The 19,574-nt window shown below is 41.0% G+C and overlaps 1 protein-coding gene across 2 annotated transcripts in view; it reads right to left on the minus strand.

The window, feature by feature from the left end:
• The window catches only part of ARHGAP26 (Rho GTPase activating protein 26), a 247,694-nt gene that overhangs the window by 75,088 nt on the left and 153,032 nt on the right, over positions 1–19,574 (minus strand). For both annotated transcript variants that reach the window (XM_032210266.1, XM_032210267.1), the window contains exons 15-17: positions 5,714–5,798; positions 3,152–3,210; positions 273–378 (exon numbers count right to left, since the gene is read on the minus strand). In XM_032210266.1, the coding sequence (XP_032066157.1) occupies positions 273–378; positions 3,152–3,210; positions 5,714–5,798 (250 nt within the window). The remainder of the gene's footprint in view (positions 1–272; positions 379–3,151; positions 3,211–5,713; positions 5,799–19,574) is intronic.

Below are 19,574 nucleotides of genomic sequence, written 5' to 3' on the forward strand. Positions count from 1 at the left end.
TGGAGATTCCAACTTTGGTATTAAAAGAAATTTGCATTCTTCAGTACAAGCAAGTGTTCTAATAAAATCATTCCTAGCAAGAGCTTGTGTTGGTATGGATCATCAATATTAATCTGATTGAGTTACTTTTTGGTCATGCCAGGGAATGACTGGGAATCCTACCCAGACAACAGAGTTGGAGATTTGGGAACAGTACCTATACTCTTAAGTTACATCTTTTCCATTTGAAATCAGTAGCAAACCAAAAGGTTTATGAAAAACAGGATACTTACTTTGCCAAGTGATTCATGAGTAATTGGAGCATCTGTCTATTTTTCTCTGGAAGTCTGTGCACTAAGCTATGGATCTCTGAAATTCTGGATTCCTGGTTCTCCAGTTCTGCACCAAGACAAAATACTCTTTTAGTGGAGTTTGACTTTATGATTAATCTACCAACGACAAAAAGCAAACAGAAATTTATGTGTTTGATTAACTGTACTAATAAAATATGTATACTTACCACCATCTACAAAAACTCTTTACTGTTATCAAAACTGTTAGATTCTACAAATCCATTTAAAAATAACTTTACAATTTTAAGTAACTCAAATATTATCTTAGGAAAACACTACATTTTGAAGACAGGCTGATAATATACAGAATAACAGAGTTGGATGGGACCTTGGAGGTCTTCTAGTCCAACTCCCTGCTTAGGCAGGAAATCCCACACCACTTCAGGCAAATGGTTGTCCAATCTCTTCTTAAAAACTTCCAGTGTTGGAGCATTCACAACGTCTGGAGGCAACCTTCCTATTGACTTATGTTCATAACCTCTAGAAAAACATTATTAAAATAAATACATTAAATTACTTCTATGATAAACCTGAAAAATTGGGGAGGGGGTCACTTCTCATATGTACATGTGTGTGTGTTTTCTTTTTTTCCTTCCTTCCTTCCTTCCTTCCTTCCTTCCTTCCTTCCTTCCTTCCTTCCTTCCTTCCTTCCTTCCTTCCACACCTCTTTCCTTTCTATACATCTGCATAATCAACCCAGTACTATTTCATCCCCAAGCACTAGCAACCAGGATTCCGGAAAAGCATTAACTTAACTTTAATAATCCTTTTTATTGTTTGCACATAATGCCACCTCCATCAATCAAGCACTAGCTATTTTTTGCCGAATGCAAGAGATAAAAGTTAAATGATGTTTATGTGTTTCTGTCCTTCCACTAAACTAGTTTTGTAAAATGATAAAAAGGCTGAATATGAATTTTCAGTTCAAATCTTGTATCTACTATAAAATCCCTTAGACAAGCCATTCCCTCTCCGTCACTCATAAGAAATATGAAGATAATAGTACTGACATATCTCCAGAGTATTTGAATGAATCAGAACAATATACTGGGAAATACTTTGAATATTCACAGGTTTATTATGGTGACTAACCGTTATACTCATCATAAGATAGTTTGTTAAATCCAATCTGTTAGAGCAATTTATTTTTAATTTCTGTTTACATATTTGTGGCTTTTGCTTCAGAAAAGAATCATCATCTTCCAACAGGTAAGTTATTAAAAATGGAAAATGTTTGCAAAACAAAAGGCTGAGTTCACAGATATTTCTGAGGTTTTACCATATCTAGGTTTCTCATTCAGGAGTCTTCATGGGCTATTATTTATTGATGGTTCGATGCTGCATAGCTTTTGTCACTGAGAACTAATTAATTTTTTTTTGGCAAGGGTGAACCCTCACAACCTGTTCTAACTATGTGGAGCTTTGATGGAAGGAGGATCCAGGAGTTTAGAAGGCACAGGTGCAATCTCCAGATATCCATACCAACAGAGGGCAGGATAATATGGCAGGAAGCTCATTATTTGAGCTCAGGAGATCTATTTCAAGTCCTGATTAACCCAGAGATTAGCCAAAAGTCAGTAACTATCTCATGGTTGAAAGAACAAAAAGAACAAAACAGGATAACTTCATACTACAGAGGCATGTATGTATATGTATATACATACATGCCTCTATATATGCCTCTATATATGTATGTATATATGTATATTGCAATGGATATATTAAGATACGACTTAATTTATACTATGCCATACTCATGTCGATAGCTTCATTTGTGGATTTTTTTTAAAAAAAAGAAAATTGGATATGTGGCAGAAAACACTTTGTTTCTTGAAAAGAAGGCAAAAGGGAAAGTCATTTCCCCTGTCCTCAAAAGAATTAATACAGTCTGAAATTCTAATGTTAAAATTTAAATTTAGTATTAAACATAAGTGATGAAGTAGCATCATTTGAATTATGTCTGAGTAACTTCGTGTCAGATTTCATATTACAATTAAGTGAGTCATTTTCATCATGAATAACTGCAAATATAGAATACTATAAAATTTCAAGTTATTAAAAATAGTCCTTTCTATGTTTCTGATAAGCAATGTTTCAATGCTACCTCATCACATTTAATGTGATCAGATTTCAGATTTCAGATTTCAGATTTCAGATTTAGTTTATTTGTATGCCGCCCTTCTCCGGGAGGGACTCAGGGCGGCGAACAACTCAAAAGGGGGGAAAGGGAACATAGAACACAATACACAATACACAATACACATGATTAAAATAAACAAGAATCATACAGCCATACAGGTCGAGAGGGGAGGGGAACTCCAGGCCTGCTGGCACAACCAGGTTTTCACGGCTTTCCGGAAGGCCTGAAGAGAGGCGAGGGTCCGAATCTCCGCGGGGAGTCCGTTCCAAAGGGCCGGAGCTGCCACAGAGAAGGCCCTCCCCCGGGTGGTAGCCAGGTGGCATTGGCTGGTGGACGGAACCCGGAGGAGGCCGACCCTGTGTGATCTAACGGGTCTTTGGGAGGTAATTGGCAGCAGGCGGTCTCTCAAGTACCCAGGTCCAATACCATGAAGGGCTTTATAAGTTACGACTAGCACTTTGAAGCATATCCGGAGACTGATTGGTAACCAGTGCAGCTCGCGGAGGATAGGTGTAATATGGGTGTACCGAGGTGCACCCACAATCGCTCACGCGGCTGCAAGCTCTAGTTAACACAGGCTTATACAAGCTATCCAAAGAATTTCCCAATATCTGTTCTATTGCATTCAGTCATACTTTTTTTAGTAGCTTCGTTGAAGAAATTGTCACAAATTGCTTACTTGCTGCTTTGATGAAGCTTCTTTGAAACTGATACATCATGAGTGGCCCAGGGAGCATTCTGGAATACAGATTAAAGCATAGACAAATAAGAACAATAATATACTTGGCAAAAAAAATACTATTTGCAACTGTAAGTCATCTATTGTCAAGTACTATTACAAAGCCATGGTGGCACAGTGGTTAGAACGCAGTACTGTAGACTCCAGTGCTCAGTCCAGGAGTTCAATTCTGAGTGGCTCAAGATTGACTCAGCCTTCCATCCTTCCGAGGTCAGTAAAATGAGGACCCAGCTTGTTGGGAGAAATATGCTGACTCTGTAAACCACCTAGAGAGGGCTGTAAAGCACTGTGAAGCAGTATATAAGTCTAAGCGTTATTGCTATTGCCACTGTATCCATTCTTTTAACAGAGTAAAGGCATCATTAGCACTGCAGGAATGGGATAGGAAAAGAAAGATTCCTTTCATTCAAAAATGCAATCATATTTATTGTAGAGTTAATTTATCTCTTGAAATATCTTAGGGTGAAGAACTTGCTTCATTTCTTCTTCATGGCTGTCTATGGAGTGGCAAGGAGGAAGATTTATTTGTAGATAATGGATCAACCTAACACTTACAACACTAAGGAGGAAACCATTGGTCTCCAGAAAAAAACTTTACTGTATGTGTCAAGATTGTCCGAAGATTATGCAGCAGACTACAGTTCTTTGAGAAAGAAATGGAACTTCCTGTGGTTTGGTGCTTTTTTTGATCCTTTTTGATCCTCCACGTTCCCCATAAATTGATTTAGAATAAGTTGAGTTTTCCTCCACTCAATACACTGGGAAATTTACTTTGGAATTACAAGAGGTTCACTACACCCCTTATCCTATTCCCACCCCTGGGAATAGGATAAGGTTGAAAATCTTCAACTTTTATTAACTATCCTCTCACCAAAGATAAGTAATGCCTCTGGTTTGTTATTTGCTAACACAAAAGGCTCTGTTAAGATTAGGATCTTCTCTTCATGCCTCTAAATGATTTATTCCAGCTCTGGGGAAAAAAGCCTGTCAAAATGTGGAGAGAGTAGAAAAGAAATCTGGATAGGAACTGAAGAGATTATTGGTTATTCTTTCTTACGCTTGAGGTTTATAACCAGGCTGCCAAATAAATCTTTGTATTATCTTTATTGCAGCATGATTAATAGTAATAAATTACATTGTTCTCAGAAAGTGTCAAAGGAAGTAGCAGGCTTCTGGCATAATGTCCCTCTCGCCCATAGTTTCCTGATTTTCCTAGACTAGTGCTTCCTAGACTCCTTCTCTGGACTTGGAAACTAAGACTGATCAGATTTGATTAGTACATGATGGAAAAACTCCAGAGAATGGCCAGAATTATAAACATCATTGGGCTACTTCTACATTGCTGCTAAGAAATCTACTGAAGCTACTAGGACAGTGATGGCTAACCTTTTTGTCGTCCAGTGCCAAAAGCACATCTGCACCTGCACTCATAATGCAATGCATGCATGACACACACACCCAAGCTTCTCCCGCCCCCGGGCATGCACACATGACCCCCCCTGTGCCCCATTTGGGCCTTGTAGGCCTCCCTGCAGCCTCCTGGGACCAAAAATGGGCCACAGGAGGCTCTGCATCCCCACATGCCCCCGCACATGTGCACGTGACCCACCCATCCCGTGCATGTGCACGGATCTTCCACATGTGCCCCGTCCCCCACGTATGCGTGGTAGAGAACCAAAATCAGCTGGCCGGCGGGAGGCGTGTGCATATGCGGAGTGGAGCTGAGCTGGGATGACAGCTCGCATACCTGAAGAGGGGGCTATTCATGCCACCTGTGGCACGTGTGCCATAGGTTTGCCATCACAGTACTAGGAACTGTACTGGGCTTAACTTTAGCTTTATTGCTCCATAGAATGACACCATCTATCCCTGCAAATAACCATATTTTTCATCAATATTCTTCATATACTTTAAAAGGCAACCATAAATAATATTCTATAAATATTATGGATAATATTTAATTTTAATGTTTAAATATTTAAAATAATATTATATTTATTATAATACATTATGGTAAATATTAGAATAAATAATATTCTTCACGTATTTTAAAATACAACCATAAATAAACTCTGAACTCAAACCAAGTCTCTATTTCTTGTAAATCTTCATAAGGTAAGACAATTTTTCAGGTGGTAAGAGAAAAGTTGCTTTTTAAACCTGAAACATCTGTAAGTACCTTACAGAAAGGCTGCTTGAAAATCAGAATGCTGTTGGAGATAGTTAACGCTGAAATCTTGATAATAATTCTGAGATGTAACGCAGTGGGTTTGAGAAAATTATGCTTATAAATATTTGTTGACTGGAATGATTAGCCATTAGTTTTTACATTACAGAATACTAACATTGATAACCAATGGAATTCTTTTAGATTCAAACAAGAGCATACAAACAAACAGCTAGGAAATGAAACTCTAAACAGAGTCCAAGCATCCTTCATGAAGAATTAACACTGAAAAGCAGATCATTCTTGTAAACACATACAAGAACTTCCTCACTCACCTTAAATATGTTTTCAGTGCACTGGTGATTGTTTTAACTTCCCATTCTGCACAGATGTCATCTTCGGTCTCAGCAGTTTTGGGATCTAAAAAGGAGAGAGGCACGAATAAGACCATAAAGAAAGGAGGGGAAATCTCATTCCAGAATATTTGCTATATATTTGAGGTCTACCATAGTTGGGGAAGAATGTGGTAGCTAAGTGGCTAAGACACTGAGTTTGTTGATCAGAAAGGTTGGCAGTTCGGCAGTTCTAATCCCTACTGCTGTGTAACAGAGTGATATCCTGTTACTTGTCCCAGCTTCTGCCAACCTAGCAGTTCAAAAGGACGTAAAAATGCAAGTAGAAAAATAGGTGGGAAGGTAACAGTGTTCCATGCACCTTCGGCATTTAGTAATGCCGGCCGCATGAATACGGAGATGTCTTTGTAGCTGGCTCTTCGATTTTGAAACAGAGATGAGCACCGCTGCCTAGAGTCCGGAACAACTAGCACATATGTGCAAGGGAAACCTTTACTGTTACCTTTTTACCATATTTGGGGTGCAAAAATCGAGATGATTTGGACTACATATTGATTGTTTGTTCGTTGGTTTACTATGAAACAAACATTAAACTATAACTACTAAGTTAGTCTACAGAAATATAAGTGGAAATTTTTACTTTTGCTGTCTAGATGATGATCATCTAGAATTTAGTAGCCCAGATCTGGTAGCTATCGTTTAATATGATTTTCTTCACTGTACATGCTTGCTGTTGAGCTTTACAAGAAGTTGGTGCTGCACATGTGGATGCAGCTACGTATAAATAAAGAAGAACTTGACTTGAGATATGCTCCTTTGGTTGAGAGATGTATTTTAAAACTATGGTTCCTCATCTCTCTGGATACGTATAAAAGGCCAAGAAAGAAGGAAGGAATCTGCAATTCCTTCCAAAACACCAGAATCGATCCCAATAAGTAACTGAGGACCTTTGTTTCTGGTTGGCATCAAGAGTTTGGAGAAACTCAGCAAGTAAACTGGAGTAAAAATGCAGGCAAAACAAGGATGATAAAAGCAATTCAATACTTCCAACCTGCACAGAGTCTCATAAGAGCTGGGCAAAACAAGCCCAGAATACCAAAAACAAGAACAGCTAAACCACAGCTGGAATCCATCAATCAAACCCCAAACTATAACCGGAGAAGGAGAGAGAGAGAGAGAGAGATTTTAAACAAATCAAGATGAAATTGGCCACATTATTCATTATAGTAATTCTGGCCTAAAATAATTCCATATTTGCATGTCACAAATAATGCTATCCAATTTCCTAGTTGGTAGTTTTGGAAGGACATGATCATGGAATTGGGACCAGGAGGTACCAGGGTGGATTATGTATCAAATCTTCGTCCATTGCCAACAAGAATTTCTGAGTTTCCCATAAAGGCCCTTATAAGAGGAACAAACTGATAGTTACTGAATGCAGTACTAGTCTCTTTCCCAGTGATCCCATATGTAAACTAAAGGTTTGGGGGACAAAGGGAAGGGGGAGGAGGAACAGAAAAACAAGTATAAGAAGCAGCATTAAAGCACCAGAGGAAAACATACAATTGTCTTCTCTCTCCTTATTCCTGCCAACCTTCTTGCCCATTCTCCTCCTCAACATAGGCTAGGGGTTCCCAATCCCTGATCCGTGGACCGGCACTAGTCTGTGGCATGCCAGAAACCAGGCCACACAAACAAGCAAAGCTCCATTCGTGGGATGCAAGCAGCATGTGAAACCACACCCTCTCCAGTCCAGGGAAAAACCTCTCTCCAGGGAACCAGTCCCTGTTACACAAAAAATTAGAGGCCGCTGACATAGACTACCTGTCTGAGGGAGTGCTGAGAAGAGTACCTATCCCAAAGTCCATGGCAATCCCCCAAACTGCCCATGACAAAGAAAATACAGTAGTCCTTGTTTAGGGATTGCCTTGTTCAATGACCATTCATAGTTAAAATATTGATGAAAAAGTACTTTTGGGACCAATCCTTGCCTTGACGACTTTCACAAATCTGTAAAGCAAAGCTGATGTAAGACCATAAGTACAATGGAGGTTTCACTCAGCAACCCCTTCACTTAACCGAGTTGCCAGTCCCAATCATTGTTTCTCAATGAGGACTGACGTCTTTAAAGTGAGAGACAAGCACACGAGACAGAGAATCATTGCCAAACACAAGTGCTATCATGCAACTGGACAGATGGACAAAGAGAATGAGAGGCACTCACACCAGTTATGCAGGGCACATCCTTAACATCTACCACAATCACTGGAAAACAGAGCATCCAACACACACTATACGGGAGGAGTTTTTAAAAAATTTTCTGGAAAGCAAAAAAATGAGTTCCAGCAGGGCGTTAACGCCGCAGTTGTTTTAAGTGGCATTACTCTGCCGTTGGAAAATGTAAGAGTTTGTCATAGCATCTTCAAACTTCTGCAGAATTGCCTCCTTCTTCTTTCTTTTCCATGGTAAATTCATATTTGACGCTTTGTTTGCAGGTCACAGATGAGGGATATTGTTGTTTGATACAGTTATGTGAGATTTCAAGGGGCATTGGGTCAGCATCTCCTGTTTCTACTGATCTCTTGTATAATTTCTGAGGGTGGAGAATCTTGGAGCAACTAAGTTAGGGAATACATGGACAGTTCTATGAGTCTCTGTGACGTAGCTCCTGGGTATGGTTGGTGCCCTCATAACTGGTGATGATGGGGACTGCTGGGGTTTTTATATGCCATGCCTCAAGGGTTTGGCTGATGGTGGTGGTATGTCGAGGTGGCGCAATGGTTAGGGTGCAGTACTGCAGGCAAATTCAGCTGACTGTTATCTGCAGTTCAGCGGTTCTAATCTCACCGGCTCAAGGTTGACTCAGCCTTCCATCCTTCCAAGGTGGGTGAAATGAGGACCCAGACTGTGGGGGCGATATGCTGACTCTGTAAACCGCTTAGAGAGGGCTGAAAGCCCTATGAAGCGGTATATAAGTCTAACTGCTATTGCTATGTCTTCTGTTGGAATGCTATTGCCAATGCCTATATTAATTCCAGGCCTAGAGGATGGTAGCTAGCTAATTATAGTGGTATGTGGACCTTGGGCACGACCCAATCCTTTTGCTCTGTGTGATGAACTCTTTGAACTGTGTGTTTCCATAGTTTTTACATTGGAATATCTGCCTGCTATTTATGCAGTAGAAACTCCCTTTCGTTCATTTTCCCCCTATAATTCATCTTATGATACCGTGTTTCCATGAAAATAATATAGGGTCTTATTTTCTTTTAACCCCCACCCCCAAAAATAAGCACTTGGCCTTATTTTCGGGGAGGTCTTATTATTTTTGAGATGCAGGAGGCCCCTTAACTTTGGTTTGCGGCCCATGGATCAGCTGATTCAGAGAGGGCTAGAAGTTCTGTCTCTGTCTCTGTCTCTGTCTCTGTCACACTGTTGCCAGACCTACCGTTGCTGCGCCTGCCGCTCTTTTTGCAGCCACCACTAGGAGAAGGGGCACAGTAGCTAGGATTTGCGGGAGCAGTTTCTGCAAGGCTGTTCCATGTGGATGGCAGGTGCATGTGGGGCATGCCCCCCCTTGCCCCGGGGAAATGGCAGGGATCGGCTGTGCATGCATTTAAATATTTTAGGGGAGGGCTTGTTTTTTTTGGGGGGGGAGCTTATTTTAGTGTATGTGCTCAAAAGCCCAATTGGCCTTATTCTCCAGGGAGGTCTTATTTTCAGGGAAACAGGATACTATCTTTTATCATGAACTTTTGGGGGACCTCGTGTACCTCTGGGTAAAAAGTTTGACACCGAAAACTTTTTTTGCTCTGTTATTTTCGGGTCATGGATAGGAACAAATCCTATATGGCTATGGACTGGAAATTTTGGACCCCAATCTATGCTAACTGAAGTGGAGGGGGGAGAGATTCCTGCTCTATACTCTGAAATGGCTGGTAATTGAAGAAGTCTCAAAACATCCGGGAGTTGCATGATCTGTCCAATGTGGGATTTGTTTTGGACCCTGCAATGATGGCAAAAGAATTGCAACTGATGGGTCTACTCTGCAGTGCTGTGCTTAGTGTCTCTGCTGGTTTGAAACTAGGGGTGGTTTGCTTCTGCTGTGTGAAAACAGACAATTACCTTCCCCTTTTTGTCCAGATGAAACCTTAAGAACTTCAGGAAGGAAGTGATTATAAGAAGGCAAGTTTTCTCATGCGATTCCAGCATATGCTGGCATATTCCCAGGGAGATCCTGATCTATTCTAGTTCTTGAGGCTATGGTTGTGTGTCTTTATTAGCATGTTCATTCACACTTAGGAGCGCATGGGATTCTCTTTGATGGATTTTGAAGCTGAAGTGCAAAGGAACTTTACCGAAGGGCTTTTCCAATTTGCTGGTTGTAAACACTTGTTGATGCCAGCAACTTAATAGGAGTGTAGGATTTAGTTGGGAGGAACAGTATAACATTATCTATGGAGGTACAAAGATTTTGTAGGGTGAAGGCATCCTTTCAGAAATGAAATAAGAATCGACATTGTTTAGACCCTCTTGTGAGGGAGTTAAGAAGCGATGTGGTCTAATGGAAACATTGCTCCATCAACTGAGCATATCTAATATAATAGCTGAATAGCTAGATATGGACGACATTTTTATGAAACTTCCTCACAATGTTCTTTTCAGGGCTGATTTTAAAGTTTGTTTGCTTATTTATTCATTTATCTCATTTCTATAGCCACCCATCTAATGTAATAATATTCCATTCCAATCAAAAAAATACTAAAAACGTTTTAAAACAATAGAAATATCCAAAGTAAATATACCAAGCACAGAGATTACTTGGCCAGTTAGCAATACAGCTAGGAAATGGGGCATTTAACACATTCAGTAGCCCAGGCACAGGAATATAGCCAGGTCTTTAGGGCTTGATGAAAGATCATTCTAATCTCTGAAAGAAGGATGGATGTTCTATAGAGTAGAAGCCAATGCAGAAAAAGTTTGTCTTCTGATCCCCATCAGGTAACGCTCTTGGGCTGACAGATTTGCAGCATGTCCATTCTGCTAGATCTGGTTGAAAGGCAGAGAGACTCTTGGAAAAAGACCATTCTTCAGGTATCCCGGTCCCAAGCCATGTAGTTTACAAATAATTCACCTTTAAAGGTAACCACCAGCACCTTGAATTGTACCCAGAAACACATTGGTAACCAGTGCAGCTAATGCACAAGTGGTGCTATGTGTGCCGTGTATCAGGCGCCATTTACTATGCACATAGCCCCATTCTGCACAGTTGAAGTTTCCAAATGATCTTCAGGGACAGCCCAATGTAATGTAATGGTTAAAGGTAAAGGTTCCCCTCGTACATATGTGCTAGTCATTCCTGACTCTAGGGGGCAGTGCTCAGCTCCGTTTCAAAGCTGAGGAGCCAGCGCTGTCTGAAGACATCTCCATGGTCATGTGGCTGGCATGACTGCACGCCGAAGGCGCAAGGAACACTGTTACCTTCCCACCAAAGGTGGTTCCTATTTTTCTACTTGCATTTTTACATACCTTTGAACTGCTACATTGGCAGAAGCTGGGACAAGTAACGGGAGCTCACTCCATTACGCAGCACTAGATTCGAACCACCGAACTGCTGACCTATCTGATGAACAAGCTCAGTGTCTTATCCACTGAGCCACCACATCCCTTTTAACTATTAAATGTAGACTACTGTAACCCACCTTTAGAATCGGTAACAATAGTCTAAATGAGAAGTCACAAGGACCTGGATAACTGTGAGCAGGATCTCCCAGTCCAGGTACAGGCGGAACTGGTGCACCATCCAGAGGTGTGCCAATACCCTCCTGACCATAGCTGCCACCTGTTTTTTGAGCAGGAGATATGAATCCAGGAGGACCCCCAGATTGCACAGCCTGTCTGGGGTAGTGCAAACTCATTCAGAACCAGAGATGGAAGAACCTCATCTCCAGAGGGTTCAAATACTCACAGCCACTCCATTTCGCCCCATTCAGTCCCCAACAGCGTCCACACACTGGAATAAGACGTCCAAAGTTGATCTGTAACTCTCACACATAGAGAGAAGTCAGAATCTGAGCAGAGTTGGAAGGGACCTTGGAGGTCTTCTAGTCCAGACCCCTGCTCCAGCAGGAGATCCCATACCATTTCAGACAAGTGACTGTCCAGTCTCTTCTTAAAAACCTCCAGTGATGATGCACCCACAAATTCTGAAGGTAAGCTGTTCCATAGGTTAATTGTCCTCACTGTTAGGGGGTTTCTCCTTAATTACAGGTTCCTTCTCCCCTTGATTTCCATCCATTGTTTCCATCCATTCCTTCTTGTCCTGCCCTCTGGTGCTTTGGTGAATAAATTGACCCCTCCTCTTTGTGGCAGCCGCTCAAATACTGGAATACTGCTATCATGTCTTCCCCTCCCTAGTTCTTCTTTGCTCTAGACTAGCCATACAAAGATAGCCATACAAACATAACATAGATGCATATTGTCACGTTCTGAGCATGCGCTGAAATAAAGTATTTGAGCGGGAAGCACTCAACACCCGATTGGCTGGTCGTTTGACAGCTCCAGTATTAAAAGGGAGCTGTCCAAACGAGCAGCGCGCATTCCTGTCTAGAAGCCGGTTCTGAATGTTAGCCTGTATTTGTCAGGGAATAAAATTTGTTAGCCTTTATTCCCGTCTCCGCCTCAGTTCTTCTGGCTACCCACGGTCCTTGGTACGCACCACATATGTACATAGATGTATGCAATAGATACTATACAAAGATACATAGATGCATAGCAAACCACATAGAACCAGTTTCTGCCATCCTCTGGCAGGATGAAGAAGTGAGGAAGAAAAGAAAATGCAGAGTAGATCTCTGAGGTGAAGACAGGAGTTGGATGCCTGGAAGTCCCACAGCCACAGAAAGCTGATAGTCATGATTAGCAGGTGGTCCTTGGCAGTTAATCTGAGAAGCAGCAAAACCTGCTACTCAGTTCAAGCGCTCACATTAGCAGGGGCAGTTCAGTTCCTGACCTTTATCTCTTCCTCCATTTGGTCATGTCTGGCAGTCACCCTTAAAGAGGGAAATGTGCCACCCTGCACCCGAGAACTACACTGCGGGAGGAGCAAAGCTTTGCTCCACCACCCTTCACATTTGGTAGCTCAGCTTCCACTGGCAGGGAATCCCTGGGAGTGTGAAATACAAGCCATCTCTCTGCCGACACCCTTGCCTGTCAGAGTGAGAGACATTCTGCTAATAATAAGTAGCATATCTGCACTGTGTCAAAACTATGTGAAACAGTTTGCAGATGAATCATTTCTGGCATGTACACTTGTATGCTTGCCCAGGGTTGCACCATGCTAGAAACAGCCCTGTTAACACACACACACAAAAATTAAATCTGTCTCAACACACAGGCACACACAGAAAGTTCAGCCGTTCGTACATTGGCTGCATTTTGTTTGGATTGTGGGAGAGAAAACGAAGTTTACACCCTGCTGTATAATGGGCCTTTTGCTCGGCAAATTATCCACTGAGCTGTTTTACTCAGTGGGCCTTAAGCTCACAACTCCACAAACCTTTTGCCAGATGAGGGTTCAGGCCAGACTGACATTTGTTGCTGGAAGGCAAGGCAATTCTGTTCATGAGGTTCCCATTGGCTTGCAAAACAGAAACATCTGCAAAGAGAGCCTCAGGAGGCCTGCTAAGCAAAGTTCAGGATTAAGGGAGATTGCAGCCAAATTACTTTATCTTTGCTAATCATTACTAGGTATGTCTCAGGGGGGGAAATGTTTTTAGTGCTGAATGAGCTCTGTGGGTAAGAGGTTGTGGCAAGTAAAGGTAAATATATAAGTTAAGCAACTACTTGTCTGGTTTTGAACAATGTTCATCCAAAAGCTAGGATGAACTGGGCAGCTAATGGCTTATCTATATCTAATTTATCTTTATCTTTTCTCTTTGTCTTTTCATGTCCTTGCATTCTGTGGTCTTTCGGTTTTCTCCATTTGTCCCTGGAGTTTTTTCTTTTAAATATCAACCATTATTTCGTACTGCGCTCCAAAATCACATTAGCTCTTCCAACCATTCATGTGAACAAATTTGGTTGAAATGTTAGCTTTCCCTGAACAATCCAAATTTCGGTATAACTTCAGCTCATAAACCCCAAACAATTTGAAACAGTGGTATGCAGCTGAGGAGCCAAGAGGAAGAAGCTGTAAAATCTGTTCTCTGTTCCCTATTCCCTGAACCACATCTTTCAGGCTGGCCATTTGGACTTTGCTTGTGTCAGCTTTTCATTCATACAATGCAGTCGTATCAAATTATAGACAAATTGCTTAAAAAACAGCTGGGCAGCAGAGCTATTTATGGCACCCAACCTTTTTTTTAATAGGCTCAGTTCCATATCCTTGCCTTATTCAGGAGGCCTTCTAAACCATGTGCTTTCAGAAAAACCCCTCGCAGTCACTACAGTATCTCTTGGAATGGATTTCCCCAATGGCCGAAGCACCAGGTTATTCTGCTAGCCTCTTGGAAAACAAATTAATCCTCTCTTATCCATGCTCCCTTATACTGCCAACATACACACTCATTCACAAACAGTGCAGGCATAAAACATATTGACTTACCAGATCACATGATTTGCTCATCTAGTGTTTACGAGAGCCTGCATTTCCAAGTTAAACAAATTTAAAAGAAAAACAAGGGCCACTAGCCTTAAAGAAAACACAAAATACATCTACTGTAAAACAATCTAATCTGACTGGCAATAGTTCTCCAGGTTTTCAAGCAGAAATTTTTCCTTTCCATCCCTTTAACTGGATATGCACTGAGCTCTAGAATTCCTTGCACAGGTTATGCTTCCAAGTGCCTATCTCTTCCCTCCACAAAACCCCACATTCTTCTCTTTAAATACACCCTTGTTTCCTGTTTTGATTTGTTTTTGTTTAAGGAAAAGAAGATAAAATGTGTCTACCACTACAAACTTTCACATGTTTCATTTCTGAGTTATTTGTATTCATATTTATAAATACATTTACAGCATCTTCGGGGACGTGGTGGCTCAGTGGCTAAGACGCTGAGCTTGTTGATCAGAAGATCGTCAGTTCGGTGGTTCGAATTCCTAGCACCACGTAATAGAGTGAGCTCCCGTTACTTGTTTCAGCTTCTGCCAACCTAGCAGTTCGAAAGCATGTAAAAATGAAAGTAGAAGAATAGGAACCATCTTTGGTGGGAAGATAACAGTGTTCTGTGTGCCTTCGGCATGTAGTCATGCCAGCCACATGACCACGGAGAAGTCTTCGGACAGCGCTGGCTCTTTGGCTTTGAAACTGAGATAAGCATCCCCCCCCCCCCGAGTCAAGAACGACTAGCACATATGTATGAGGGGAACCTTTACCTTTTTACCTTTACCTTTACAGCATCTTCAAGGCCAGATTACTGGCTTTAATAGGAGAAATGCCCTATAAATTTTGGTGTTATAAAATTGCAATAAGATGTACTGCTTTTTCATCTTTTAAAAAAACTGCCCAAAAGATGTTTTTTACTCTCAGTTGCTGGTCTTTCTGCTTCAACTCTGTATTCTTTTTTTGTAAAAATAAATAAATCCTCCATGTTGCTACATGAATAAATGTTAAGCTTAAAAAGAATAGTATTCAATATAAGAGGCTGCTAAATGATTCAACTACAGAGAAAAAGTAGTAGAACAGACTTTTCTACCAAGATCTATTATTCCCTTCTGCCTCCTTAACAACCTGTTAAGATTACCTTCATTCCAGTGGAGCATTTTGGCTATGCCATATATGGAGATAATTTCAACATAAGGAGAAAATGTGTGCTTTTTCTTTTCTTTTCTCAAGCATGGCACAACTATCCTGTTGCAAGTTTGTGGGACAGGAAGCCAATGAGTTCAATTGGCTGAAAGCCATAATATTGTTCATGTGATGCTCTAAATTTTTACCAGATGTTAGAGTCAATCAACAGGATGACTTATTATGTGCCTTGCTTAGCCTCTGAGAAGCGTCAGGCCACTCACTATTAGAAACAGAGGGTTGGCTTAGAAAAATGATGGACTTCCTAGAAAACCTAGAATACACATTTGGAGAGATTTTCCACTTCCAATTAAAGTCCAACTTTCATGTTTAATGAATTTTACCTATGCTCTTTCAGAAATACCTTAGCCAAAAGAAAATCTTCGTTCTTATAGAGGAGAATAATTGTTAGGTCCAGTTGAAATGAGCTTGGTGCTCTCTAAGCTTGGTTGTTTGGTTGTAAACGTTTCATTACTCAAACTAGGCAACATCATCAGTGCTAGTAAGGAGTGATGTTTGCTCTCATTTTACATTTTAGTGGCTTGCCTCATCAGTGTTTGTGGGAGTGGTCTTGGTGTTTTTTGGGGTGGTATTTCGGATGGGCTGTTTGAAGCCGAGGACAAAGTAGCCTTTAAAAAAGGCTAAAAAATGACCAGACTATTATCACCCTACCAGCAAACAAAGGCTGAATATAGATCTTAATATATACAAAATGTGAAAGAATTAGTAGACAAAGAAACTTACATCCCAGTGAATACTAATCCAATATGGAAAACTAGACAACATTGAGAACTCTCAATGACCTCACCAAGAAAGGCCAAATTTCCAAAGAGGAACAGTGGCAGATGAAAAACAGCAGACCTGTGGCATGTGTGCCACCGGTTCACCATCACAGCCTTAATATATATATCAGCAGAAAGACTGAATAAATAAGAAGAAAGTACACAGCTTTATCTCACTCTTTTGTCAGCCTGGAATCAGTCTGCTTCATATACGTACATAGTGGCTTTCTGTCCATGCATAACTTTCTTATGAGGACAATGAAGTGTTCTGGGATTCCTATTTTTCTGACCCCAAGTATCCTGTTTATTTGGAAAGGTGGGGGGACTGAAGCATCATCATTAAGTTGATAATGCTTTGGTTTTTTCATCTACTTTTCATCATGTCTAGGTGCTTTCGATATAAAACATCGTATCAAATAAATGTCTCTTTTTCTCATCCTCATCATATTCAAAATCATCATTCCCCACCTGGATTCAGAAGTTTTGCAATGCACCTAGTCTTGGTTTAATGTTTAATATATGCATATTGCTCACATGAGAAGAGTTTAATGCTGGGAAAGTTTGAGGGCAAAAGAAGAAGGGGACGACAGAGAATGAGGTGGTCAGATGGAGTCACTGAAGCGGTAGGCGTGAGCTTAAATGGACTCCAGAGGATGGTAGAGGACAGGAAGGCCTGGAGGAACGTTGTCCATGGGGTCTGTTATATATTATGATTTGTGTTCTGTCATTTTCAAAAGGGCTAGCAACTGCTCTGTGCTCCCTGATTGGTTGGGACACAGAAGAAGCTGTTGCTAGCGTACTCTGATTGGCTATTGCTGCCTATAAATACTCTGGTGACCGTTGGAACCATTTGAATTGCTGTCATCTCTCTTCTGTAACTAATAAAGTACACCTACTGGCTTATCCATGGCTCCTGTGTTCCCTCCCACATCACTATGCAACAACTGGCGACGAGGGTGGGATAAGCAATTCCCACAGGGCCTGGATCAAGAAAAAAGCCAGTCGCAGCCACCTCTGTTACGCAGAGGTCCAGAGGCTACCCGAGGCTACTGTCCAGCAGCAGCAGCTGTGGCCACCGCGGCGTCTATGCCAACTTGCACTGGTGCCAAGGACGAGCAGTGGACAGCGGAAACCGAGGCCAGCATGCGCCCAGCCAAACCAGTTCCTAGCCAACTGTCTGGGCCCGAGGTCATTGGGTAGTCTGGCCACTCCGCCTGCTTGCAAAGCCAGTCCGCCTCCCTACACATGAGATCAGCCTGCCAATCTACAGGAGAGCTGCCTCTACTAGCCGTCGCCGAAGCCGAGAGCCGAACTCTGCCTCACCACCGGCCTCCGTTCTTCAAAACCGCACTGCCGGCTCGCCCTCTACGCCCTCGCCCTCACCTACTGCCTCCGCTCCGTTTCGTGGCTTCAAGAGTGACACACCGGTCGAATTGAAGTCATTTAAGCCTCTGCCGGCTTGCAGAACTGCCTTTACAAGTTGTCAAAGCCTTCCGAGCCAAGCCGCAGCTCAAATACACATTCGGCTACATTGTAACAGCCTTCTACCTTCCTGAAACCGTCTTGCTACTTTGTTTCTTACTGCCAGTCTAGCCGGTTTTCATCGATACAGTGTTACGAAACATGCTGAAAATGAATTAAAACAAAAAGGAATGTGAGGGGAAATTATTAAAACAAAAATAAATGCGCAGGAATGTGAGGGAAAATTATTAAAACAAAAGGAATGTGAGGGGAAATTATTAAAACAAAAAGAATGTGAGGGGAAATTATTAAAACAAAAATAAATAAATTAACGAAATAAAATGGTGAATATGCACTGGGGGGTAAGGAGAGTGGGGAAACTAAATTAATTGAAAAAGGAGTTGAAACTACTATGCTTCTGGGCGTATTCTTTTACTGTATTCATTATTTTTGAATTGCTAAAGTTGATAAAAAACTCCCCCCTTCAACTGAGCTGGGGGGAAGGAGTGTTATATATTATGATTTGTGTTCTGTCATTTTCAAAAGGGCTAGCAACTGCTCTGTGCTCCCTGATTGGTTGGGACACAGAAGAAGCTGTTGCTAGCGTACTCTGATTGGCTATTGCTGCCTATAAATACTCTGGTGACCGTTGGAACCGTTTGAATTGCTGTCATCTCTCTTCTGTAACTAATAAAGTACACCTACTGGCTTATCCATGGCTCCTGTGTTCCCTCCCACATCACTATGCAACAGGGTCATAATGGTTCAGACACAACTTCACAATTAATAACAACAGTTACATTGGAAGCATCTTCAGATTTGCAAGTTTCTATTACTATAGCTTTACAATACAAGTATAGTGACCTACATGACATTGGATTCCTAGTCTGGTCTTCTCTCAAAGCATCATATTAAAAGCCTTTCTTCTTAGGCTCTCCAGTATAGGAGTAAAAGATTAAAACCACTCTACCAACCAGACTCCACATTTATGTTCTTATGTGTAATCCAATCATGTAAAATGATTTTCCTAAGGTAAGAAAAAAACCATTGTCCACATTATCCATGATTTTCCTTCTAAAACAGAATCTAACAAATAAATAAATATTAGACTAGTAATAGCATTCTAGGTTCAGAAGTAAACTCAAGACACATAAGTAACATTATCAGAAGTTACTTCTATAGTCTTTAATGGAAATCCTTCATACATCTGAATCACCAAGGAAATGTGTTCCTTCAAGTCAGTTTTAATTCCTAATATTTGCCAGGACAAGTGCCCTGCAGTTTCTTGGCAATGTTTTTTTTTGGAAGTAGCTCGTTAATACCTTCTTTCTAGGACTAAAAGAAAGAGATTAGACCAAAATTACCCAGCTGGCTTTGAACAGGAACTCACAGTATCTTGGTTTCTAACCTAATATCTTAATTGCAACAGCAAACCAGCTCTCACAGTTGAATAGCCTACATTAGAATTTTTGATGAAATGAGGTGTATGGAGAGCAGAAGAGCTATAATGGGTTTTTATTTTATTTTATTTTTCTGGGCATTGTTGACAAGAGGAACTGATGTAATTATTATTTAATACTATATGATACGGGCTATGTATAGTATACATGTGAGTGTATGTTATGAAAATGGAAATAATTTTTTTTTAAAGAATTTTTCATGAAAACATAAACAGGAGTAAAAAAGGGATGATTGATGCAACAGTTACTACCCAAAGCTAAAATTTGGGAGATATGTAGATCACATCAAAAGGATTATTGTCAAGATTCAAATGACTATTTCGCGAAGCATAATTGTGATAAGCTTCAAAACTAGG

Source organism: Thamnophis elegans, chromosome 2 (genome assembly GCF_009769535.1).
Source record: "Thamnophis elegans isolate rThaEle1 chromosome 2, rThaEle1.pri, whole genome shotgun sequence".
NCBI lineage: Eukaryota > Metazoa > Chordata > Lepidosauria > Squamata > Colubridae > Thamnophis > Thamnophis elegans.